Source organism: Podarcis bocagei (assembly GCF_964188305.1).
Source record: "Podarcis bocagei genome assembly, chromosome: 3".
Taxonomy (NCBI): domain Eukaryota; kingdom Metazoa; phylum Chordata; class Lepidosauria; order Squamata; family Lacertidae; genus Podarcis; species Podarcis bocagei.
The window spans coordinates 66,504,211-66,531,988 of record NC_138127.1 but is presented as its reverse complement, the minus strand read 5'-3'; the positions used below and the strand labels follow the sequence as shown (position 1 = coordinate 66,531,988).

At 40.8% G+C, this 27,778-nt stretch overlaps 1 protein-coding gene across 4 annotated transcripts in view; it reads right to left on the bottom strand.

Annotated features, from left to right (window-relative positions):
- Positions 1-27,778, bottom strand: part of KIF26B (kinesin family member 26B) — a 299,877-nt gene that overhangs the window by 150,233 nt on the left and 121,866 nt on the right. For all 4 annotated transcript variants that reach the window (XM_081187996.1, XM_081187997.1, XM_081187999.1 and 1 more), the window contains one exon: positions 20,071-20,237. In XM_081187996.1, coding sequence (XP_081044122.1) covers positions 20,071-20,237 — 167 coding nt within the window. The remainder of the gene's footprint in view (positions 1-20,070; positions 20,238-27,778) is intronic.

The window sequence follows — 27,778 nt, the reverse complement described above, 5'->3', positions numbered from 1 at the left end:
AAGCATTCAGTTTTCAACCAGACTCCCAGAAACATGTTCATCTGTGGACTTGGAATTCTACTTATTCCTAGCAGCTTAATGACATGGCAAAAATAAATTTATTATATTGTTTTGCACTACCATGTTAATCTACTATTAATAGTTAACCTTCTATTAATATTTTTCACATTATAGGAATGACTTGTGGTGGCCTTTACTTCAGAGAATGCAGCCCAGGACTTGAAAAATTGGGTTGTAAATCATACTGTGATCTTGGGATGAAGGATGGTATATAAATTTAATAGATAAAAAAGATAAAAATAATTTAGAGAATTATAACATGCTTTGAGGTAATGTGTATTCATTTGCACCCTGGTGCACCCTGGTACCTTTTCCAGGCAACCACAATGTCTTCCCATTCATTTCAGTGGGGGGAGTCAATTCCCAAGTGCATTCTTTTACAAATTCAGATTGTCCCCTCCATTTAAATCAACAGCGATCACCTGTTAGGGACGTGGCTGAATTGAACACCTGCGAAGAGCCAGACTCTGGAGATGAAGGAATGTCAGTACAGAGGGAGACAGAGTCCGACTCTGGAGATGAGCAGGAGTGGGTTAGCCTGGCCCCCCTTCATCAAGAGTTCCCAGACTCGGAAAGCCAGAGGGAGGGGAGGAGATAGATGGCATTGAGGGAGTTGCTATGCAACCAGGAGAAAGGCAACATTTACAGGCTTCTTCTTTTGATAGCGGGGTAGGGAGTTAACCCACCTTCTCCCCAAACTAGAAGAGCTGAAAGACTTAAAATGCAATGGAAGTACAGGAGAGGAAGGACTGGACTCTGGCACCCTTTGTGCTGTGAAAGGGGCAGACACTCAGAGTGACCAACACGTAGCAATGGCAGCAGGCTCGGAGCCACTCTCTGGATGTAAATTGTAAATAAACATACATAAAACTGCCAGAGACTCATTAATTCTTATGAGAGATTGCTTGCCTGTCTGAGATCATTACATCACCACAAACGCAAGAGAATTTGGCACAACTGACCACAGCCAAATCTTATTTGTAGTAGCTCTCCCTAAAGGAAGCCTGTTTGTTGCCAACTTTTTCATTGCAAATATAGTTGCCCTGCCCTAGTCACTTGGGCAGCACCAATTACTGAGCAATATAATATATTATCTGTTTTGAATATGTTATGTAATATTATTATTATATTTTCTACTTGCTTGTAAATTGCTTCAGAATTATTATTTTTTAGTGATAAGCAATGTTAAAATTAAATAAACCTAACCTAAAGCACACATGTAAATGGGATTTACAGTCAATGAGATTTAATCCTGGGTAAGTGCATATAGGACTGCAGCCTTAATCACTTTATAAAGGCACATACTTCATAAAGAGAACATAAATTGTGCCCCAGTGATGACAATCCATGATAAAAAGCATTAAAAAAATATTATTGTCTTTTCTTTCCATTCAGCCTGATACACTCCAACCCTTTTAAGTACTCTTGTACTCTGAACACCTTCTAAAATGGCGGCACAAGGTCACTGTTTATTGCATTTCAATTACCACAGAACAAATAAAATGCCAACTTAATTAGAGCACTGCCTTTTATCTTTCAAAAAGAATCAGGCAGACAGAAAATTGTGTTCATTCTGGAATTCATTCATTGGCAATAAGCTTCTTTCAAGTGATACTTGTTACAGGCAATGCCTGACATACACCTGTAAACGTCAATATGAGAATTCTGAAAACTTGTACATAGATAATTACCTAGCAAATAATCAACACCACAATCCCCTCTGCTTTATGGGCTATTTACTAATGCAAATATGTTTAGGCAGTTTGAGCTGATGGTTTGGGCCTAATCACAAAATCTCTTAGCGCATCAAACACATCTACAGAGACTAGAGTTCCTGGAAACTGAACGAAATGAGAAGAAAAATTTAAAAGAAGTAAATCAATGTTGTTCCCTTACTGGAAAGGCAATGTTGGAGGAGATCTTTTTACTGCAAGTTGACTAGTTACCATGGCCACTAGGTGAGGGATGTTTACTTGAAGCAAATAAAAGGACAATGAAAGAGTCTTTAATGTTCTTAGCCCCTTGCCTCTACACACACAAAGACACACACTTGCAGTACATTTGTTGGGAAAGGTGACAGTATGCCAACCACATAATCAGAAATGAGTTGTGAATGAAGACAGGAAAAGAGCCCAATTACACATGACGTTTTAATGAGCGGGGATGGGGTAGAGATCCCCTGATACAAATCTGCCTCCCCCCACAAGCTGCTATTAGCAACAGAGTGGAAAACATACAGGCATAACAAGGTTGTGGCTAACAGCAACTCCTGCTGGTGTAGTTTGTTTGTTTATATTAGAGATTTCTTCATTTACAAAAATGCGTGCATTGTCTCTTTTTTCAAGTGTTTTCTACAGATCAGTTTCGTTTGTTGTGAGACATTAGTGTTGCATGCAGTGTTAGGTTAGGAAGGAAAGAGAGGGAAAGGAGGAGGGTGGGTGGTGAGTGGGGTGGGGTCAGGTGGCAATGCTTCTATTTTACTTAGTGTATGTGTGGGGGTTTGTGTCAGCATCACTTGTGTGGGTTCTCTTACTATTCACTTGTATTTCCTTGGTGGTGAGAGAGGTTGGGGGTGGCTTAGGGTGTGGTTGGTTGCCTTTGGTTGGCTGTAGTGAGACTCGTGTGTGTGTGTGTGTGTGTGTGTGTGTGTGTGTCAGGGTATCAGGTTAGCCAGATTGATTCGTAGGCTGTCAGCAGATTCTTCTTGTTGTCTTGTTGGGCTGTGAAAGGGGAACCATATCAGGTTGAAGGAGTCTTCTTCTATTTGCCCCCATGTCAGTTTCAGTTTATTGGTTAGATAGGCTGTTTCCCATATTATTTGATACCATTGGTCCATGCTTACTCTTGACAGGTCTCTCCAGTGTCTGGCTATTGTGGATTTTGGGACATTCCCATCATATATGGAGGTATGTGCTTGTGGAGGTGCATCCTTTGCAGCATTTTGGTGAGGTTCCTGGGCATATTTCCGTGGTGTTAGGTAACACCTGTAAGTGAATTTCAGAGTAAGTTCTTTTCTTTTCGCTAATATAGATTTAAAGGGAGATTTAGACCACATTCTGGTCCATTGGTGGCGGGGTTATTTATGTCAGAGAACTGTGGCTGATCTTCCTTGTTCTATTACATGGGTTCCTTCCTTTGGGTTCCAAACCAAATTAGTTAGCTTAAATGAGATCACTCCTTAAGAGTCAGTGGTCAGTTTGCATGTCATGGCAAACCATTTAACCACTTAAGGATCAGGATTGCTTGGCTTCTCCCCACCAGCATACCCTCCAACACGTTGAGGCAAAAAACCAGGATGCCCGTGAGATCACAGCCCTGAAAAAGTGCTTTTTGGGGCAAGATTGAGGTGCTCAAATGTGTGCTGTGCTCTTGTGCGAAAAAATGGGTTGTACGGCAACAGTTGAGGGGGTATATGGGAAACACACCATGATTCTTGTATTAGTATTATACTCCCCACTACGGATCATGGATGGTTTCACACAAACAAACCAGAGTCAGTATGCCAAAAACAATGGCTACAGATTTGTTGGCTGCTCTGTGGTTTATTTCCCTTGAACAATATGGCAAAGATAGGTGTGTTCACAGCAAACTGTTAGCTACGGTTCATTGTATCATGTAAATGGTGTCCTTGAAGTGTTTAAACCAGTTCCATGACTGGAAATTTTTCACATGCATAGTGGAAAATGCTATTGGAAAAATGAGAAATAAAGAAAAACCAAAACTGACAAATTTAGCCATCCCTAGATAATACATAGAAACCAATACTACTTAAGCCCTTGAAAGCTATTTACTTCAATGAGACTTATAGACTACTATCCTATACATTTTTATCTGGGAGCTCACTGGGATTTACTTCTGAGTAAACATGCATATGATTGCACTGTAAAAAAACTTATTTTTGTGTTGCACCCCTGATATTGGAAGATATCAAGTTGCCAGTTCCTCACAGTCTTTCCAATTGTGTATAAAGTTCACTCAGGAAAAACCCTGTGCACAGTTGTGGTGTATAAAGAATACACCATGAAGCACAGTAGATTGATTTCCTCTCCACACCGCATCATAATCCCGTCACAGACTACCATCAGCACAAATACCTCTTGATAACTATAATTAGCTTTCTCCTCCTCCTCCTTTGGTTGGGTCAATTGAAGTTTAATTAAAAGTATCTGCAGAAAGAAGCAGAGTTAATGCTGTTCACTATCGCTTATTCAGGGCAACCTACACTCAAATAGCTGCTCAATGGCTCATAGCACTTTTCAAAATTCATAATAAAAAGCAGTGCCAATGTATGTTATAATGAGAATGTGCAGATAATGAGTAAGTGTGCTTCCAGTACAATTATCTCAGCTGCTCGGTCTTGCATTCAGCTAGTGGTCAGGTATTTGAGGTCCAAAGAGATAGGTTTCAGGTCAAAGGTTTAAGTAAACATACATCACCTGAACGGGCAGGGGGACAGAATGAAATCATATTATAGGCTAATCAGGATATTAATGTTGATGACGGTAGTCTGAATATTTGTTTCTTTCAGTAGATCAATACCCTGCCACTCCCCCAAGTGATTAATCTGTTAAGGAATTTCCAGGTGTCTCCTGTAAACACTCTGTGCATTGTAGATTATTTTGGATCTTGTTCTAAGCTACGGTAAGTTTCACACTAGGTTCACTTGAAAACTGACTGTGCCTTTTGGGTCTCACTGGAAAATTGAGAGTATGCAGTAGGCACCAGAATCACAACATTAGTAAGAACTTCATGTATTTGCTTTTATCCTGCCTTTTCCATAAACTATTTAAAGGAATTAAAGATCTTAAGCGTATTGTAATAACATAAAGCAATAAATTAAAATGAACATCAAAAGAAGCAGGCATGCAAAACTACAAATTTTCCTGTATTAAAATGTTTGGCTGCATAAAACTGCTTTTGCTTGGTGCTTCCAGACAAAGGTTTAATACGCAAATGGGTCATTGAGGTACCACAAATAAATTCTGGCAACAGGGTTTAGGGTGGTGTGCTGTTTTAAACAGTGGTCCCCCCCCCCCCAAAAGAGGGAATTGGCATTTTGATGACAATAGCACTCTGTAGGCACTCATGTAAGCTTGTATGAGAAGCACTGATCCCACTGTAAACACCTGATTAGAAGCACCCTAGAGCTCATAAGAGCTTTTTTGTACCAGGCACATGTTCTGGGGGAGGACATTCAAGAACAGAGCAGGTCCAACCCTTGGTCAACACCCTCCTAACTTGGGGTACCCAAAGAGGGCCTCCTCACAAAATCTCAAGAGACTCCCCAGGTTTCCAGTTCCTTGCTCCACATCCAAATGGAGTACAAGAAACTAAAAAATATTGAATATGGTGGTGGAATGTATAAATTTGGTACCGATCGAACAGTTTCCCAACAAATCTTTGAAAAAAGTTTCATTGCTTTAATTTCTCTACCATGGAGAACAATGGAGGGGCTGGATTAAGTAGGCTAAAAGAACTAAAAAGCCCTAAACGGCCTTGGTCCTGTATACCTGAAGGAGCGTCTCCACCCCCATTGTTCAGCCCTGACACTGAGGTCCAGTGCCAAGGGCCTTCTGGCAGTTCCCTCCCTGCGGGAAGTGAGGTTACAGGGAACCAGGCAGAGGGCCTTTTCGGTAGTGGCGCCTGCCCTGTGGAATGCCGTCCCATCAGATGTCAAGGAAAAAACTAACCATTCTACTTTTAAAAGGCATCTGTTTAGGGAAGCTTTTGATGTTTAATGCTATGTTGTTTTTTGGTGTTCAATTGGGAGCCACCCAGAGTGGCTAGGGAAACTCAGCCAGATGGGCAGGGGTAATAATAATAATAATAACAACAACAACAACAACAACAACAACAACAACAACAACAACAACAACAACAACAATAATAACTGTTCATGTGTCAAAAGCTGGTCAAGCGGCAGTGTTGTAGAAAGTGCAGCTCATAAACAGTCCCTCTTTTCCACAACTGAGGAAATAGCATCCGCTCACCATCATATGCTGAGTATTGCTAAAACATCCAATATATTTTCTGTCCATTGAGAACCGATACATACAACTGCACTTTATAAGACAGAGCTGCCAAAACAAGATGAACATATTTGCTTTGCATAGCACAGTTATGTGCTATACATTTAGTCAATACATGTGCTCTAATCCCAGCATCCTACAGAGATCAATCCTAAATGGTTCTCAAGGGAACTTGAATATTAAGTTTCAGCCTGGGAAAGGATCTTCCTCTCTAGTTCTCTTATGTGCAAGAAAGAAAGAAATCAACATTTCTTGGAGATTGTATGTGGAAACACTTAACAGTTGCTAGCTTGGAAAATAAGCTAGAAGTTCTATTATTTATTTACAGGAAAATTATCCTGGTCCCTCCTTCTATTGTTTATGTAATCTATTGCAAAATACATGATACAAGAAAATTAATGACTGATGTAGTAAGCCTCAAAGAATCATGCAACTCATTTTTAAATGGTTGTTTCTCAAATAGCAGCTCCCACCTGCTGCACCATTGTTCAAAAAGCAGCTGCTGGTGCGGCCTGAGGGGAGGGGGCACAATTGTTCAAAGGATAAAAATGGGCACTAGATGTAAACAAACATTGAGAAGCCTGTAAGTATATTGCTCCAAAAGATTTAACCCAACCACAAAGCATGCATAATGGGACAGGATGTCATCCTGAAATATAAAAAATCCACTACAGTGTTACAGCCCATGTTACAAGTGACCACAACCATCTTCATTATCAGGGAATGTGAAACTATGCCAAAACAAAGGAATGTCTAGGTCAGAGACAAGCTTATGTGGAACCAACTTTGGGGAGGAAAGGGCGTGTCTGGGCTAATGTACAGGGTAATATCCAATTGAACTTTGTGCTGGCTAGAGTCATTTACATTAATGGCCCTAACTTAGTAATGTTCATTCATTTCAGGGGGTCTACTCTGAGTAAATTTAGCTAAATACCACCCATATTGATTGAAGAAGTCCAAGTTAGGATATTTCCGTTCCTCCTAAAAAAGGGAGCAGGCTGTTGTGTGTCACAAGCCTGCGTACTTCCTGCTCACAGGAAGTTTCTGTTTTGTATATAGCTTTTGTTTTCGGTCTGTTGCCTCGACACGAAGGCAGGCAGTCATGTTTTTCCTTTGTTCTGACCAACGCTGAATAAAGTTGTAAATATGCTCTTCTGGGTGCATCTTCTGTTGCGAAGTCTGCTGCAAGGGCGTGCATGAGTCCTGGAATGAGTCTGAGGCTTGTGTCGCTAATTGACTGATGCTGTTTCTACGGGAGATCAATGGATCGTCCTCAGGCGACGTAGAGGCATGATGGCCTTTATCTCCCTGGCAGTATCCCAACAGTCCATACAGTGGTACCTCGGGTTACATACGCTTCAGGTTACAGACTCCGCTAACCCAAAAATATTACCTTGGGTTAAGAACTTTGCTTCAGGATGAGAACAGAAATTGTGCTCCAGTGGCGCAGCAGCAGTGGGAGGCCCCATTAGCTAAAGTGGTGCTTCAGGTTAAGAAGAGTTTCAGGTTAAGAACGGACCTCCAGAACGAATTAAGTACTTAACCCAAGGTATCACTGTATTTGAGACTGGGTTTAGGTCTTTTTCTTTGCTCCGAAACACATAATTGCCATCTTCTTGGCTTGCTAATCCATGCAGGAAATCAGACTTCTGGATATTCATTCTACTGCAACTTAAAATATAATCAATGTCATTTGCAATACTAATTTGATCCCCTTGCTGTTAAGAACAGGCTTTCAGATAGTACTGATATATCAAAGGTGGCAGAGCTTTATATCCGTTGGGGTTTAGCAAAGGGGGAAAGAAATCCAATCTTCTGGCAATCAAAATAGAAAACCTGAAGTCCCACATAGGGCTAACCTCAATGCTTTGTGCCAGGGACCTATATTTGATAGCTCCCTTTAATTCCAGCACAGGGATATAAAGGAATCTGGAGGACTGAAATCCTGGAAGTTTTTCAACATCTGTGTACTAACTGAGCAGGCATTATCATAGTGCTGCAAGGAACCTTGATCTCCCGAACCTCTCATTGATTTATTAAAGTTAAATCTGATTTCTTTGGACTGGGATCTGACAATCCTTTTTGAGGAAAAGTAATCAAGAAGGAGGAAGAGAGCAATGCTGTTGGCCAAGTATAGAACAATCCAAGCAACTTGTTGTAAACAGCTGGAGTGCAATTCCTAAACTGAAGACTATGTATCTGTTACAATGCCATTCCTCAGAGGCTGGTAAACACTGATTGGCCTGCTCTGCCTTCACTTCCCAGTGTGGTGTAGTGGTTAAGAGCGGTAGTCTCATAATCTGGGGAACCGGGTTCGCGTCTCCGCTCCTCCACATGCTGCTGCTGGGTGACCTTGGGCCAGTCACACTTCTCTGAAGTCTCTCAGCCCCACTCACCTCAGAGTGTTTCTTGTGGGGGAGGAAGGGAAAGGAGAATGTTAGCCACTTTGAGACTCCTTCGGGTAGTGATAAAGCGGGATATCAAATCCAAACTCTTCTTCTTCTTCTTCCCCTGTACATGCCACCAGCAAAACATAGGCTGGATGTGGGTGAGGCTGGACGGATCCAGTTACACAAACAACATATTGCAATTGTGCAGGCAAGTTTCTAGATCAGATCTGGCGCCAGCATAGAAAGAAGAATAGAAAAGAAACTCAAATGATTTGGCAGCATGCAGTGATTTTCAGACTTCAGTGTCATCTTTGTGTTTCTCCAGCCATGCAGTGTGCACATAATTGGCTGTTTGCAAACAAAGGCACAAAAAGGAAACGTTCAATGTAAGCCACAATTAGCCTTTGCCGTTGAGGCTTGTGAGCTCACTGGCTTGTATTTGTGCTGAACAACATGACACATGACCCCTTGGTGGAGGGCAGGGGAGAACAAGGACGAAGTCAAGTGAACATTGAGGGGCATTCCACAAAAATCAAAAGCAAAATAGAGGACTGGTACATGGGCTAAATAAATCTCAGTCATGAAATCAAGATGGAGATACTACTAGCTCCCCAACACTCACATGTCAAGCTAAATTAACTCTTCACTTCCGATTGAAATCTAATGAGCTGTCTAATAAATGGAATACTGAACAAAAAGGCTGAAACTGCTGTTATCAGAGAAGTGAACATTAGAAATCAGCTCACCCAGACAAGGATTGTGCCAGTTACAGATAGGTAGCCGTGTTGTCTGCCATAGTCAAAATAAAAAAAATCCTTCCAGTAGCACCTTAAAGACCAACTAAGTTAGTTCTTGGTATGAGCTTTTGTGTGCATGCACACTGTGTATCTGAAGAAGTGTGCATGCACACGAAAGCTCATACCAAGAACTAACTTAGTTGGTCTTTAAGGTGCTACTGGAAGGAAGGATTGTGCCAGTTTAAGATTGGCAACCAAGATAGGATAGTTTGATTTAGAGTCCAGCTCTTGAAGGTTGAAATGTCTGCTGACCATGACAATGGTTCTACATCATCACTAGTATTGCAACTGTAAGTACACTTTGCAAAAAGAAAGTCCCACTGAATGGAGTAGAAATTACTTCTATGTAGACATACTGAACAACAGGTTGAAAGACAATTACAGATTGTGCCATTCCACAGCCTTCCTCCACCTGAAAATTCATTAGTTTCCCCTATTCTAAAGGGTCCAGGAAGGAAAATTCAGTTTCAGATCTAATGCTTGTAAGCATCACTTGTCGTATTTCAGGTTATTTGAATGTGGAGCTTGCTCTGATTCAACGCCACTGCTATTTATTTATTTAAGAAAATTGTATTTTATGAAGTCTACAATATTCTGCATCCATGGACTATTTGTCAACCTGTCTTCCTCTTAAGCCATCATTACTAATACTGAGCATCTCTTATGTTCTGTTTTAGCAGGTTTCTCTGTGTCTACATGGCCTTAGTACCCATTATCTCAGTGGGCAACTTACTGAAATATGTTTGTTGCTTTTACTGATGTACTCACAGAGGTTGCTAGATGGCAAGATGCTGTGCTGTATGTGATCCAGTGGTGATGGAAACATAACACATCAAATGCTAAGGGCAGCTGCTTTCTGGGATCATATCAGATTCTCAACTGCAGCCACAAAACAAACAGAATAACTGAGGTTATTTTCTCCAGCCTCCACCTTTCCCACCAAAACCAGGGCATCTGCATAGCTACAAAGCTTAGAAAAGTTCCCATTAGTGCCAACAGAAAATTCCCCCCTAAGTCTCATACTTATATGTGTGGAGGGGTGATTTGAAGTGGGGAGTAGGCTGTGACTGAGGACAAGAGGGAGAGTTCTCCACTGGCTCTGCACTAGAGATCCTGAGCACTCTCACAGCTGTAATTTAAGAGACAAAGAAGGCTGCACCTCACACATGAAATGTAATGTGTGTTTTGAACCTGGCGGGCAAAGTTATCCAGGTTTGCAGCAGAATTTTTTCCTAGTTCTCTTGCATTGGAGAGATTGAACTCAATAGTTTATGAATTCAATGCCTGTTTTCTCCCACTGTCCTTTAGGCTCTCCCCAAGAGCTTCTACAATTGTGTTAAAAGTGCTACTCCCAAACAGAAATCAGGCAATTGCTACTATTTTCCCCGTCCACTCAGTCTGCATTCTCAACATGAAGAATTAATTGTGTGTCAATGGTTCTAGTACTGAAAACTTTTCCATTCCATCTTATTCCTGCTTGATCTTATGTAAAACATGTGAAGAAAGCCTGGTCCCTGAAAAATCACATATATAATTGAAGAAGGGCTTTATGAATTTACCGCAATATTTAAATGTCTGCTTTTTGACAAAACATACTATAGCATCACAGCACTACAAGATCTTTACATGTTTATAAGTGTTATAACAAATACAAAGAGGCAAAGGGAAAAAGCTAGATTCTGCTGTAAATTAAGAGAGGAATTGTTTCCATGAACATCTGGGATGAATGTAAGCAACCTCCTCACTGCTTAAACAAAGAGCTGGCACAAGGAGAAAGGAAGAGATCTGTTTTCATTTAGAACATTGTTCCTTCCTTGGAGTTGAGGTATTATATTAAATAATACAATTTTCTGTGTGTAGATGGGGATTGTAGTATAGAAGTTTTTTAAAAGAAATCTTTATACATTGGATTTTAGAGGTACATCAATCTAAGAGATGAATCCATTCCAGAATATCTACTTTCTCCTAAACTATTAAGTCAGATGTTTGTGACATCTTCAAATCTTCCATCTTAGAACCCCAAGGCACAAAACAGGGTAAATTGATCTCTGGAATCATGGCAGAATTGTGACTTCTCATTTCCAACTAAAATAGAATTAAAATAATTTTGTGCTCTGATCTGTATAAGATACAAAACAGAGAGATATAGTATGACTTCAGTGAAGAGGCTTATGCTTGAAATTTGGATCTCTTCTATCAGCCCTCTTGCAGGATCAGGCTATAGATCTGGTCTGCATGTTTTTGTTCCAGATCAGAAAAGCACTTCTCTTATCTTACTCATGAACAATATCACTAGGAAGCACACGTGAAATTAACACTTCTGTGTTCCCAAGTTCTGATTGTCCCATGAGCAATCTTGGAACAAATAAATCACCATACATTGTGATCAACACACAAGGTAGAGTTGCTTACAAGTTTGCAGCCCAACCAGCACTGCATGGAAGCTATTCCTATGAACTGGCACCTTCAGATAGGAGCTTTACACAGAAACTGATACGACTTTTACAAGCATGATATACTTTTTTAAGCCATTATGACTGCTGTGGGGATAGCTCCCATGTTCATACATGTTCAGTGTCTCCATTAAACCCAGGCCTGAATGCTGCAAGGATCCATCAGTGTTATGTTTGATTTGGCCGCTTGAATAATATGAAGGCTGCAAGAGGTACATTTTTGGACACAATTCTCACTAATCTCATGTGTTAAGATGAATTAAATATAAATGATCAAATACAAATACCATCAAAAAATTGAAAAACTTAAGGATTAAAAGCAAACACATTTAACAACATTACTTACTTACTTACTTACTTACTTACTTACTTACTTATCACTGATAACAAACTAGGAAACGCACAAAAGAAAAACTGACTGCATTTACGAACCAAAAAGCAACAATGGCCATAGTGAAAGACAGAATTAAAATGCCTAAAATGAGACAAGGGCAAAACAAAACAAGGAAATAATTAGAATAATCCAACAGAGATGAAAATCAAGGCACAAACTGGCAGCGCAGTGTCAACTAAAAGAAAGGAGGCATCTAAAGATTAAGAAGCTGAAAGAAACAGACCTCAGCAATGGAAGAAATTAGGAGATGAAACAGAAAGGGAAGAATCAAAAAGCAAACCAAATGTCTAGCACAAGAAGATGAGGAAAGAAGGAAGTCCAGTAACAAGCAATGAAATGAGTGAGGGAGAGGCAGAGTGGAACAGGACGCAGGAGGGAAAAAATATAAAATACTATTTTTAACTAAGTTAAATTTAATTTGAGAAAATGAGTTAGATTAACTTGAACATTATATGCCAAAAAACCAGGGTGGAATGGAATACCCTTTCCTCAAGCATTTTAGAAGCCTTTCAAAATGAGCTTTATATATAAGCAGATCACTAATCCAACTGTTTAACTATTATGTGAAACAGCAACTGTTCTCAGCCTATCTGAAAATCTGATACTTTCTGCCCTAGACACCTCTCAAACAAACTAGACTTAGACCACATGGAATGGCTTAATCCTATTGACTCAGGTGGGGTCATCTTATCAGTTAGCTCTTCTCACAGGTGAACAAAGCAAATTTTAGTGGAGGCCTTTGCCCCCAGATTCCCATCATTTATGTTGACTGAGCTTTGTCAATTCTGTTTTCGCCTATCCTCAAACAAACAAACACATGTGTGTGAAGTCTTGCATTGCAGCTATATAAACTAGCAATTTGGTGTTTCCCTTATAGCAGTAAGGTTACTCTGGAGCTGACAGCATGCTTTGCAGATGATAACCTAGACTGATAGATGCTCATAGTTTATTGCCTGCTAGAAAAAAAGTTGTTGAAAAACATATGCACAAAAGCATTTTGGGGCACTCACTGCAGTACACTCCACACCAAGTGGCTCTTAGCGTGCTAGCCAAGATAAATATCTACTAGCCAAGACAAATATCTAACTGCTGCCCATGCCTCAACTCTTCCTCTCCACATCAAGTTGCTTATTTGTCACATTTATATCCTATATTTCCTCATAGGGCATCATAAATAGGGTTAGTTTTCCCCCCCCTACCCTTGGTGGGGAAGATTAAGCAGCATATAAGTTACTTGGCACCAGTAGTGGCTCAAATGGGGGACAGATTTTCAAAACTAATCTTCTGACACCAGTATTGCTGCTGCTCACACGGATCTAGGGTGGGTGTGGACGGTGGCTATGAGATTTGGGGCTGCACAGCAACACCAGCAAGGGTGCCAGATTGGCTCTGCTAGCATGCCAGAGCAGCCACTACCTCATTAATGCTCCATCCCCAACTAGGTTATGTTAGGAGGACAACTCTGTGGTTGTGCCCAATTGCATTCAGGAGATAGTTTGATGCATCTGATGAAGTGGACTGCAGTAGACTGTGCTGTAACAAATTTTTTAGTCTTAAAGGTGCCACAAGACTGCCATTTTTTACTCTGTCCAGCCACTTCTGAGCTTCGTTTATATGGGAAATTTATTACAGCTTCATAATTTCCAAAGCTCTTGTTCTACATGGTATGACTGTATACGGATATCTTCTTGTCCTGTGGAAGGTGGGGTTGTAATCATGCCACTGGTCCTGCTATCTTTCATATATTAGCCCACACCCATTCATATATTTCTCTGAATGTGTGCCCAGTCACTACTGCCCATTCAGAGTACCATTCAGTCAAGTTGTTTCTACGCATGTAGCCATGATGTGCATCTTCTAATGTGGAAGGCTGAGGAAGTAGAAGGTGCAGGGCCTGGAATCACCACTGTGATTCCTCAAACATCCCCTCCCACTATCCAGTATAAGCAACTCTACCACTGTTCCCCCATCCTCTCCTCTTTCTCCTGCCCCCCCCCGCTTGCTATAAAAAAAAAATGCTGCTGCTAATTTGATGGTGATGGCGGCAGTCTTTCTGTCTCCGACTCCTCTCTGCCTTACATGGAGGAATGACAGTCACTTTGAAGAGCCCCGCCAGGGTCCCATGGGTGGCAGCAGTACCTGAATGGGTGAGCCAACTGGCAAGATCAGTGAGCCGGAGTTCAAGGCTGCTAATCTGCCACCCGCTACATCTGACACCTAAGGCAAATTTGCCCGATGGAAGCACCAGCCGTCACTTAAATGTTTGTATAGGATTTTTGTCTTTCTCTTTTGTATTTCCAGTCAGTTCATTTTCACTGATTATGAAGATGAACAGTCAATAACATCAGTCTCTTGTCTCACTGAAATTTTATTGTTCCAGGAAGCAATGCCTTCTGGAGAACTATTTGACTGGATTTAGAGTCCAGTGATTTCCTTTACAAAATGAGCATCACAAGTCAATAGATACAAAGACTTATTATCCCATAAACTGTGGTATGTTGCAAATCCAGCTATGTATTCAAACAGCATGGCCATTTTACCATTCCCTCAGCATACTGTGGTCTTGTTATAAAGCAAAACCATACTGGATAGACATATACCCTTGAGCCAAACTGAAAGCAACTAGACATATGTTAAATTTCTCCAAGTTACACAGAGGTTCCTTTACAGTTTCAAGTGGCCATCAGTGTTTATGTTTACCCACTAATTGCAGGGGGAAGGTTGTCTGAATGAATTGCTGTCTTAAGAAAACACTAGTTCTTTTAGCAGTCTTGTAACAGTACTCAGCCGACATGGCAGATCTTGGCTGGAATTTAGAAAAAGAAAGAAAGACTCTACAGCTGTGCTTTAACAACTGTCTTATTCAGTAATTTTCAAAATGGGAAAGGCATTATCAGATGAAAGAATTACAATTAAGATTTTACAGGTGTAAACTGTAAGGTTTAGTACTTTTTACATTTGACCCACATTAGCTTTTGAATCTGTGACTGCCTAGTGGTGGACAAAACGGCGACAACTCCAGCTGTCTTTATCAATGCAGATACACAAAAGCATCAATATATTTTATATGGTCAACATAATAATAATAATAATAAATTTTTATTTATATCCCGCCCTCCCCAGCCGAAGCCGGGCTCAGGGCGGCTTATCAGCATATAAAACCATCTATGTATCATTTGCTTAATTTTTAGTATGCAAATATCAATGTGGTCAGAGGTGATTTGTATAATTAACTGAGCCATGACTGTGCAAAGAATCAGATAAATGCTCTTAATTTTCATTTTTACAATCCTGAGAGGTAACATTTAACACCTAAGCTCCATGATTAGCAGGTGATTCGGGAGTCTTCAATTTTGCAGACAAGCATCTTCTATAGATGTATTTGTCGAATTGGGGAAATAGACTAGAATGGTGTTTATTGCATTACCCTATCAACCATACCAGCAGACTTGGGGAAATAATAATTAAAAAAAACCCTCTCTAGTCACTTTAAAATTTGTCCTATATAATCCAGAACTTGATGTTATTAGGACTAGTATGCCTAGCTTGACAAAACAAGGTTATTTATTCTACTCTCATACAAGTAGATCCTACTGATAATTGTGAAAAATTGAAATATGACATGGATACAGTCATAACAATTCCACCTATTATGTCTGCTGAAAACAGCACAGCCAGAAATGCAGAAATTGCTCCCAGCTGCTAGGCTGTGTTATCTCTTCCTGCATAGTCTAGTTTCTCCATGCAGATACTGGAACATGCATGGCTGAGGATAGGCTGTGGCCACTCATGTACAAGAGAAAGTGACCATGTGGTAGAGTTTCAGTGCTTAATAAAAAACAGACTCATGTGAAATCGCCTGAAAACTTTTCAACATTCCTTTTAAATTTATTATCCTCCAGGAGCCTCTCGTGAACAAGCACCCTCTTGTGTAGCATCCATTCATTTCAGCAGGTTGGCGACATTGGTAGGAAGGAATCACTTGGCTGGTATACTCAGCAATATACGCAGAACATAAGTTCCTAGGGCATTGTACTCACCCTCCTGTCCACTTTGCAACTGAGAATCATCAGGCCAGGTGGGGCAACTAGAGCAAAATCATGAACCGCAGCCACTCCAGCATCTTTCAAAAGCAGGAGTGGCATATTTTAATGCCCACACCCCAATAACATGTGAATTGATTGGTTGAAAGAATTCTGCTCTTGGTGGCTGGCAAATTGTTCGTGAGAAGCTAATTTTATTTCTGAGTATTATTCTAGATAAGTTGTTGTCACAATAATATCAAGGTTCTGCTTAAGCCCAGAGATGCTTATCAGTTAAAGTAGGTGGGGCTGACCTGTTTTTCTGTATTCCTTCAGAATACAGAAGGGCCACACGTTGGTTGTGGGCGAGTTGTGCCACATGCCAGTTGTGGGTGAGGCCAAAGCCAGCAGTAGTGGGACGGACAGAGCCAAAAGTGGGCATGGCCACCTCATTTTCCTTCTCTTTCTGCTAACTTCTCTTTGTTTTTGACATCCCTCACTTCTCTGCTTCTATACCTAGCAGGCTGCCATGGAAAAACAGATCATTCTTGCCAGAGATATTGTAGAAGGCTTATGGAAGTTTGCCCAGGGCTGCATAATATTAGGCCAAGGGTTGCCTACCCCAGACTTAAAGGGAGGGAGCTGGACTAGGGGATGCATTGTGCCCTAAACATATTGAGGTATGCAGTGCTTTTTTCTGGGGGAATGCAGGGGTACGCATACCCCTAAACATTTTGTGAATCTAAGTTTGGCCTCATTGAGGAGCAGTAGTTCGATATGAGTAGGAAAATGAGAGTACCCCTAAACAATTTTTTTAAGGAAAAAAAGCACTGAAGGTATGTTTTCAAGTATTCAATTCCAGGAAATCAATGGAACTACTCCAGTGTAAGCACTTAGCAGAATGAGTACAATGGCTTGGCAGTCATTTCAATAATTTTAGGCTGAATACAAAGGGATAAGATTCAATATTCATTAAGTTCAGAAATTTCCCTGCATGTTGTCCAACATTATGTCTCACATGCAAAATGCAAAATCTAAGCTTAAAAACGTGTAAACAATTTCAAGTTGCTTGTTGCCAATGCGCATTGTCTCTGCTTGCCCTGAAGGATCAGAAGGCTTATTTGCATGACTTGGCTCACGCCTAAGTAAATATTGAAGCTAAAGCACTAACCAACACTTATGAAGCATTTTTCTTTTTTTAGTTAACATTACTTGATGGTGGGTTAACTGCAGTTATTGAGAGGTTTGATTCAATCTAGTCAAGAAAATTAGGAGACAATAGCTGTTTATTTCTCTATCCTTTCTCCAATAAAAGGATGAATTCCACAAAAGGCTTTAATGTACAACATAAGTCTCTAATTTTGTGTAATACAGTTTCCCTTTTTAAAAACTGCTGAATGCCCAATGCTATAATTAAAATTAAAGCCATGTTCAACTGCTAGAGGGTCAGTTAAAAAAAATCAAACCTACCATTTTTACTCTGAAAAGCCTGAAAACAGACATATTTTAGACTGACAAAAGGCACTCTGTCTGCTAGCTCTGAAATGGGCTTTAGAAATAACAGAGGAAGTGTTATACAGGAGTTGTTAATTTTCTCCCCCACACATTCCAATGGATTCCCCCCCCCCCATCTTATTATGTCATATATTGCAAATTTAAATGTAATTCATTAAGAGAGAAAGAAAGTGAGGGTGGTCCAAAAATTACCCCTATTTCTTAATGCAAGTTTGACAAGTCATCCCACAATTTTGCCATTGGATGTAGTTTTTTCAATGGAATACTGTTAGAATTTGCATTCTTTGGACAGCAAGAAACCAAAAGATTCGCCTAAGCCTTATTTAGCTAAACCATCTTGTCCCTCCTACTGTTCAATGTGCACATTCAGCCTCTTAGCAAAATACTGATAGATTTATTTATTTACGTATTTCTATGCCGCCATATCATAAAATATCATGGCGGTGTGCAGCTATAAAACATAAAACACAATTTAAAACAATAAAAATATACAATTAAAGTGCCCAGTTAATCAATGTTAACATCTGTGTATGCCTTGTTAGCAAAAAAAGGCCTTCAAGAGACATTTGAAAGTCAAAAGGATGCCTGCCAACTCTCTGCTGGAAGAGTGTTCCACAGTATGGGACTGGTGGTACTAAATGCCCAACTTCTAGTGGAGCCCAGTTCAGCCTCCGTAACATGGGGAATAAATAGTATAGTATCTTCATTGTATAGACTCATCTCTTACCCCAGCCTCCCTCATTTTAACTAACCCAAGACCAGCCAGCTCTGTACTTGACTAGCATCCATATAACCCTCAGTTGTAAACGTCTGTGTGCTTCAGTGTTTGTTTGTTTGTTTTTTGTTTGTTTGTTTGTTTGATGATTCACTGTCTTTCAGATTCTTTGAAAGAGAATCTCAAGTCTCCTCACCAGATGCCAGAACGGTATGTTCAACAATGAATGGCAGCCCCGCATCTCCTCCCGTCTCCTTGGAAATGATTAGTAGATGTGACATCATTTCCTGCCCTGCAAACATCTTCCAGTTGGGTGGTATTCAACTGAGTGGACCCACTGACATTGTTGGATCTAACTTAAGTCATGTTCAGTGCTTTTTTCAGGGGGTACTCAAGGATAAGCAGTACCGGCACCCCTTTTTTGTTGTTAACACTACTCTGAGCATAACGTCATTGACTACCACCATGAAGTATAGCAGGGCAAAGGCACTGGCAAATCTGGGCTGAGGATACTCATGCCATGAGTCTTTGGCATAAAGTTCCTGGCCAGGTGCTTCATGCAGCCAGTGGTCAGTTGTGCAGCAGCTGCAAGGTGGGCGGGCTGTATCCTGAAGGGCTATGGAGTCAGGTACAAGTGAGCATCAGCACTGCTGATCAGATGTTTGGTGGCTGCAGGTAGAGAGACAGTTGTACGGATACACCTCAAGCACCTGAATAGCGGTCAAGAATTATTTCCTTTCTTTCCTAGCAGCCTTATTGGGGGGAGGATGAGAGAGGCCAGCTGTGATGGCAGCTCCCCCCACCAGACACTGCCAACACAGCTGGCCTCTTTCCTCCTACCAACCCTCATCCCACCCCAGTAAAGCTGCATCTCCTCACTGCAGGGGCTGTTAATGTGCTTAGCCTGCTGCCAGCACATTCGCATGTGAGCTAGTCTACTGTTTGGTCCCATTGGTGCTGGAGAGACACCATCACACTCCTACAGATCAATGTGACTTTTCAAGTTCTAGAAAAACTCATAAACAAACACAAGTGTTGTTTTTTTATCTCTCACTATCATTTTAAATGGGTGCAGGGTAATGGAAAGAAGCAAAATTGCATGTTGCTCTAGATCCAGCAAATCATGCAAGAAGAATTACCGACGAAAGAAGAATGGAGGATGAAATTGATGGACTATGCAGAACTGGATAAATTAACAGGAAGGATTCAAAACCTGCGGCACCAGAGATTCTTAGAAGACTGGAGTAAATATACGAACTATTGGAAAAGTAATTGTAATGAACAGATTACATTGGTAGGATTGCAAGAAGTTTTGTAAGGATGTTTATTTGAAATATTGCAAGAAAGACTGTGAGGAGAATTATTAGTTAATGATAATTAAGAGTAATAGAGAAATTTAAAAATACAGAATAAGTGATAAAGAACGGAAAATCATAATAGGTGTTGACGGAAGTCTAAAAATATTGTATAAGATCAGAAGTTATGTTATATGATTGTTGGAAATGTATGTTAAAAAAACTAATAAAAATGTATATTAAAAAATCCAACAAATCATTCCACTTAAAACTTCGTCATGGAGCAATGAACATATCAGCCAATCCTTTTATCAGTCTTTGAAGTGTTAGCCTTAGACCTGGATGCCCACAGTCCCTGGCACATCAGAGCTGCAGAGAACAAGCAAACTTTCCATCTTACCTGGCAAAAAAGGAAGCTGCCACTGAGGTGCCTGTTGATGTGTCACTGGCAACACAGGTGCTTTGGGAAGCAGGTAAGCTGTACAAGGAGGGTTTATCGGCATTGTAGCGGTTCAGCGCAGCTTCAGTCAATCCCTCTCGGCCAGTCTCGGTCATCAACTGGGAAATCTGAAGGAGGAAAAAGGTACAGGCTCATTGGGTGCTATTTCACCTGACCACTACATATTTTGGAAGGCAGTATCGCATTCAGCACACTTCTGTGACCTTTTAAATGCATTTACTGGCTCTGCAATCCAGTTCTGTGGCACTTTGTCTAAGACTTTACCTCATTTCCATTAAAAGTAATGAGATAAAATCACCCCCTGACATTGTAAGTTTCCTTTATGGCTCTGGAGTTCCTTCTGTTTGGAGGAGAAAGTGTAAACCATTATCCTTGCTTCATTTGAACACAGTGGGGAACTCGGAGGCATTAGTCAAAGCCTACTTATTAAAGGAAATCTGTAAAAAACATTCGCCAGTGTGGCAACGTAGCCGTGCATAATGCAAGTCAAAATGGGTGTTTGAGAACTAGACGTACCAAGCATCTCCATGTATTCCAAGCATTTAAGAGATGTGACTCTGACTCAAGCAAGATGTTAATGTGTATTTTTCATATTACTGCCTGCAATTTTTACGGGATAAAAAAAATCAAAAGTAATTGAATCTAAAAAAACCAACCCATACAGTCCTGTAAAATGCTAATTAACATAAATCTTTCTCATACATGTCAAATGGCATTGTCAGCATCTGTCCCATTTGCACCTCTTTCTCCCCAGCACAGCCCCCAATTTCCCCCCTCAAAACCAAAATTGCCTGCAATTTCTATTTATGCTGTGTAAAAAGTGACTGGCTCTTCATACCAGAATGCAAGGTTAAAAAAAATTAAAAGCACTTCCCGTACTTGGCCAGGTCTATGGTAGCATTTATTTCCTGGTTGGTTTGTTATGTAGTTGTGCACCAGATGCTTAATAGACAATATATTTTCTTACAAGGCCAGGTGTTACCCATTTGATGAACCTCATGCGCCTGTTTAGTAAAAGGTTTGGCATCCTCTCACTGATTCAGGCAATCTGACATCCTGAATATCTTAAACCTGACAGGTGACCAGAGCCCTGGCAAAGCAGGCTAGTATATAAGAAGTATATTCTCATCTATATGCCAAAATACTTTCTGTTTCTTATCAGGTCCACTTTTTTTGGGGGGGGGGAAGGCACTCTTATTATCAGCACCCTCCTTTTTCAGCTACTACTATGACCTACTTGTACCTTCATCCTACACTTACTTAGTTACTTATTATTTATTGAAGTGATATACCACCCATCATCCAATGATCACAAGGTGGTTTACAGTACAGGTAGCCCCCCCGTTTATGTGCATTCAATATGTGCAGAACCGTGTATACATGTATTGCACTGCATACCTGGAAGTGACCTGGAAACGTCATAAAGAGGTCACTGAAATGTCACTAAAAGGGCAGAACCGGAGTGGGGAAGGGGTGTTTCAGGCTTTTGCAATGGGTTTCAATTATAAGTGATTTCACCAATGTGCACAGTGCCTCGGAATGTAACCCCCCATATATGGGGGGGGGGGCTGCCTGTATATATTTACATAGAAAACAGTTGCCTTGCTTTCCGTGGATTGCATTTCCAAGTAAATCTGCTTTGAACCTCAAACTAACTGTACACTGAACACGCATTTCTGTCCTGATTCCCAGTACTTTTGTGTTGTTGTTGTTTTAGACCAGTGGTGTAGTGGTCCAGGCTCATGGGGTTTCAAAGACCTATTACTATTGCTGCAGCAATCAGTCCACAGTGGGAACTACAGTGGTACCTCAGGTTACATACGCTTCAGGTTACAGACTCCCCTAACCCAGAAATAGTACTTCGGGTTAAGAACTTTGCTTCAGGATGAGAACAGAAATTGGGCTCCAGCAGCACGGCAGCAGCAGGAGGCCCCATTAGCTAAAGTGGTGCTTCAGGTTAAGAAGAGTTTCAGGTTAAGTACGGACCTCCGGAACGAATTAAGTACTTAACCTGAGGTACCACTGTACTAAACAGAATGAAAAAATATTTCCTCCTCTGAGGATGGGAAAGAGGTTACTAGGACTGATTGGCCATGGTACTTATCCTGCATTCTTCCTCTCATCTAATTCAACTGAGGTCACCGTTAAAAAATGAATCTGTTCACACAAAAGATCAAGAACTGACATATCTTCCCATTGAACAATGGAACAGATAAGTCAAGCTGCAAACAAGCTGACTTATCACTATTGCAAGCTGAAGTGCCGCATGACATACTCTCAACAGCAAATCCCACAGATGAGCTAAGCAATATTACTCAGCTTTTATTGGAATTCCACAAAGAAGGATTAAAATTAGGAACTATTTAGCCACAAGTGTGGACTTTGCTATTTGGCCTTGTGCAGCACACAGAAACAAGCTTTATCCACAGTGAGACAGATGCATGTCAGGTTGACTTAAGTGACATTTCTGGATGCCACAGGAAATAAGGGGTGTGTGTGTGTGTGTGTGTGTGTGTGTGTGTGTGTGTGTGTGCTTAATATGAGTAAACAGAGAACCAGGCACTGGATTGTAAATTTTCCCCAGAAGGAATAGTCCATAATTTCTGCAAATTAGCTTGAAAACATTATATACTTCAGTCTAAACCAAAAGAAAAATATGCCCATATTCTCCTCTCACTCTGTGGAAAATAGAATAGCAAAATACACACGCACAGACTTTTCATAAAAGAGTTGCTCAGTCTTCTGATATCGTTCTGAAAGCATGCTGCAGTTCAAAAAGGAAATCAGACAAATAGTTTCTCTATTCCCTCACCTATGTGTTCTGCCAGCAAGCTCATTCTTTGCGTGCAAAGATTTAGAATAGGTTAATGGGATAAGTTTTGAGTGGGGCCTTTGTTAATGTATTGGCAGCACATCACTGCCTAGATCAGCAACAATAGACAAAACATAACAGAATGCAATTCTTTCATGCTGTATAATAATAATAACAAACACTTCTAAGTGCATGTGGACAACACATATGTTCTTCCCAAATTCACATTCCTTGTTCTGTCTTGTGTGAAGTATAAAAACCACACACCCTTTCTCCACCTATTGCCTTCCAGCTTGACAATAGCAGTCATTGAACATTGGTTTCTTTTAAGATCCTGTGGGATGACTGGGTACAGTGAATTTTTTTGACGCAGGCAGACACTGCTAAACAGATCTACCAAAAATAAATAAATAGTCGCTGGGGTTTTTATAATATAATTTGATGACAGGTATCATTAGTAAGCAGCAATGTATTAACAACAGGTCACAACCACAGTGGCAAAATAAGTAATATGTGAAACAAGAAATCTCAATGCTTTTTTGAAAATAACTTTGCATTATTTGTTCCCAGCATTTGGCTCAACTTGACCCCCGTCATATCCTACCTCTCTTGACATAAAATAGGTGCCTCTGTCCCTCATCTGAAGCAGTTTGACCTTGCAGTAACAGAGGCTTCGAACAGTCACCATCACAGCACCCCCAAGTGGCTACATTTAGGTACTTGGTACTTTGGAAAGCTTTCTTGGGATATACAGTGGTGCCCCGCAAGACGAATGCATCGCAAGACAGAAAACCCGCTAGACGAAAGGGTTTTCAGTTTTTGAGCTGCTTCGAAAGACGATTTTCCCTATGGGCTTGCTTTGCAAGACGAAAACGTCTTGCGAGTGTTCCGATTTTTTTTCGCTTTCCCCCCCTTTTTCTAAGCCGCTAAGCCGCCAATAGCCTTTTAGCCGCTAATCCGCTAAGCCTTTAATAGCCGCTAAGCCTTTAATAGCCGCTAAACCGCTAATAGCGCTAATCCGCTAATAGGGTTGCTTCGCAAGACAAAAAAACCGCTAGACGAAGAGACTCGCGGAACGGATTAATTTCGTCTTGCGAGGCACCACTGTACCACGCAGTCATGTTTTTGAGAATTTTCTCTACAACAGTGAGGTCTAGAAACTTTATTTGAAATAATTAAAGCTGCTATTTATGGGGTTATAGCTAACAACTTGAACATAATCTTTTCCCCATTTAGGGCAATTGGTTGTTCCATTATTCTATTTATATTCCACCTTTCCTCCAAGGAGTTCAGGACAGCAAACATAGTTCTATCCCTCCCCACCTTATCTTCATAACAAAGTGAGAGGTGGTGACCAGTCTAAGGTCACCCAGTGAGCTTCAGGGCTGAGTAGGGATTTGAATCCTGGTCTTCCAACAGTGTAAACACTATACCATACTGGCTCTCTAAGTAATGGTACAGTGCTTTTTCCTTGTGTTCAGAGCACTTAATATGCAGTAAACCTTACAATCATCCTATAAGGTAGGCCAGTATTATCAGCATACTACTGGTGGAGACTGACAGTAGTTTGCCTAAGGTAAGCGAGATAGTTCATGGCTTAGCTATATTTGAAATAGAATCTTTAAGCTTATTATTATTATTTATGTTTTTATTGTGGCCAGTCTGCCAATGGAGCCCAGGGCAATAAAAATATATATAAATAAACAATAAAAACAAAACAAAACGTATTTTAAACATTTAAAAACAATTTAAACCCATCTAAAACCATTTCAAAACCTATATTGTCAGCTATCTTTCAACATGTATGAGTTAATGCAACATTCAGAAGCACAATTATCTTCTTTGTTAATTTTAAAAATATAATTTAAAGTAATTATGTTGTGGCTCTTCCAGCTAGAAATGCTGGTCCCCCACCTTATAACTTTAAGATGGTGGTGAAGGATACATTAGCTGTCCCGGATTGCAACCATTTCCATCTCTAAAAACGAGTTAGCTGATTTTGCAAAAAGAAAACAAAATACCAAAAAGCCTGTTATGACAAATTGTTTGCGTTTTTTTTAATCCTAGTATTAGGATCACATTTAATTGCTGAGCACTACAGTACATGCCTCCTATTTCATAATGGATGGAAAGTTCATTTCCATGGATGAAAAACATTTGGGATGTAATGGTCAGTCTGATCAGTTTCAGCAGCTCATCAACGAATAGAAGCGATAAGGAAATTGTTCTATCATTGTGTATAACTCAACAGGAGCCTGTACTGAAAATTCTCAGATGCAACTGATAGTGTATTCAGAAACAGATGCCTTCCCAGCCACTAAAAGATATTAATTGTTTTCCAAGAAAGTGATAATAGAAAACTCTCACACAAATGAACATCTAACTTAATTGACCAAGCCCTACTATCTTCCAGAATAAACTAGTAGCTTCATCAAATATTAAAATCTAGGGGGAAATATCTTAATGTGTTTTTTAAAAACACACACACACACACACACACACACTTCCAATGGAAGACATACAGTACTGAAATGCATCTCAACAGTGAGGCTATGCTGTCAGCAGCTAAATCCAAGGCTAATGTTGGTATAATGTACTTGCAATTCTATGCACACGCCGTAGCAAAGAAAAGAGCAAAGAAGTAGCAATAGAGACAAGAGATAATGTGGCAATGCCAGCAGCCACTCGCATGGTATCCCTGGCAACTCTACTACCACACACCAATTGCAATGTTTTGCACCAATGATGTCTAGCCACAAACTGGGAAGCACCAACGGCAGAAACAGCATAAGAACATCACCCCACGCAGTGCTCTGGTGGAGGGAGCAACTTTGCAGCCTGAGGGCCACATTCTCCCATGGGCAACCTTCTGGGGTGGGTGTCACTTACAAGTGGTGGATGTGGAAGAGGAATGTGTGGCTAAGAACATGGTACTGTCCAAAGAAGACAAGCAAGAAGTATGTTCACACTTCGAGGATGAATTCTGTTGATGTAAAATCAGTGGAGGGGAGCCTGTGAGGGGTGTGGCCTAGTAAACCTGGCCTGGGCAGAGTCCTACAGGTCAGATGGAAAGGGCTGGAAGATCTTGATTGGCACCTGTGCCTGAGGTTCTCCACCCTAAAGAAAAAGAAGAGGAGGAGTTTGGATTTGATATCCCGCTTCATCACTACCCGAAGGAGTCTCAAAGCGGCTAACAATCTCCTTTCCGTTCCTCCCCCACAACAAACACTCTGTGAGGTGAGTGGGGCTGAGAGACTTCAGAGAAGTGAGACTAGCCCAAGGTCACCCAGCAGCTGCATGTGGAGGAGCGGAGACGCGAACCCGGTTCCCCAGATTACGAGTCTACTGCTCTTAACCACTACACCACACTGGCTTTAAAGTACACATACATTCTTTTCACACACACACACATACAAAATATTAGTGAGCTCTCAGGGAGAAACCACAGCAATGCTACTGACAGAGGCATCCCATGGCCCAGCAGTCAAGAGATACGCATGGAGACGACAGTGGTTTCTTAGAAGAAGTGTTTTTGAGTCCTGCTGGGATGTCAATGACCACATGCACATAGCTAATGATAGTGAATGCAATGCACATATATTGGCGTCAAACGGAGGGGAACAAGCCAACTTTTTGCAAGGGAAAGGGAAGGTGTCCACATGGATAAGGAAGAATGAAAGATGCAATGGGATACAGGAGATGCTGGTCTGAGTCCCACCAGAAGAGATGTGAATGTGGTCTCTAGGAGCAAATGCATACCTTTGATGGTGGTGGGGAATCCTTACAGGAACAAGAATTTTGAATAGAAAGGGTAGGGATGGGAAGAACAAACACATAGCCATAAGACCAGATAGAAAAAAGATCCACAAAGGGGCTTTTGTGTCTCTTAGAGCCATGCCCCTGTTACACCCTCTTTTTCCTTCCCTTTCTCCTCACAGACCCAGCCATATGGAAGAGGACTAAAGAGGATTCACACGGAGCCACAGGTCAGTACAAATTTAGGAAATGAGAGATCTTAGGTTTGATCCCTGGCATAGAAAATTGTTGGGGAAGGCGCACACCCACACACCTGACAGTATAGTCAATCCGTGTGACTGCAACATGAAATCAGTAACCTCCCTCAGAACTGAGTGTGATGAGCTGTATGCCTGAGTGACTCTGTCCATGTGATGGGAAGCAAAGGAGAGAAGAAGAACTTTGTTGCAAAATTTAAAGCGAACCAGCCGAATCCGTTGGTCTCAGATTTACATGCAAATTGGAATGCTGCTATCATTCTGATTACACCCTTCTTTGAATTTTGTGGTGTAGTTTCGGTTTTTAAAAATGCACACTTTAGGGAGAAATAGGCTGAAAAGTATCGTTCTCTCCTCGGCATAGCAGGTTGATTTCAAATGTTATGTTGCCCACCTAGCGACTGAAACTATCACCTCACACCTGCGTATTTGACATAAAGCCACCTCAGGAAAGCATTTCAGATTATTGCCTTTCATCAGCTCAAGCAGATGCCCTCAAATGGGAGCCAAGTTGAACTATCCTAGGAAATTACTTGTTTCTCCTCACTATGAGTTTTGACATGAAGCTACTATTTTCAATATGAGAATTAAACCTCACTTTTCACAGAAGTTTTGGACTAAACCAATGTTTTTGGAAAACTGAGTTGTAAGATCAGTTATTAAACCCATATTTTTGTTAACGTTTTTGCTGTTTTGTAACTGTTTTTAGCTCTTATATGTTGTACATCATCTTGTCCCATGTGGAAGGCAATTAAAAAACAACAACAGCAACATGTGTGAGCTCCCCTTATTCTCCATTCAATCCAGAGATTGCATACCTCTG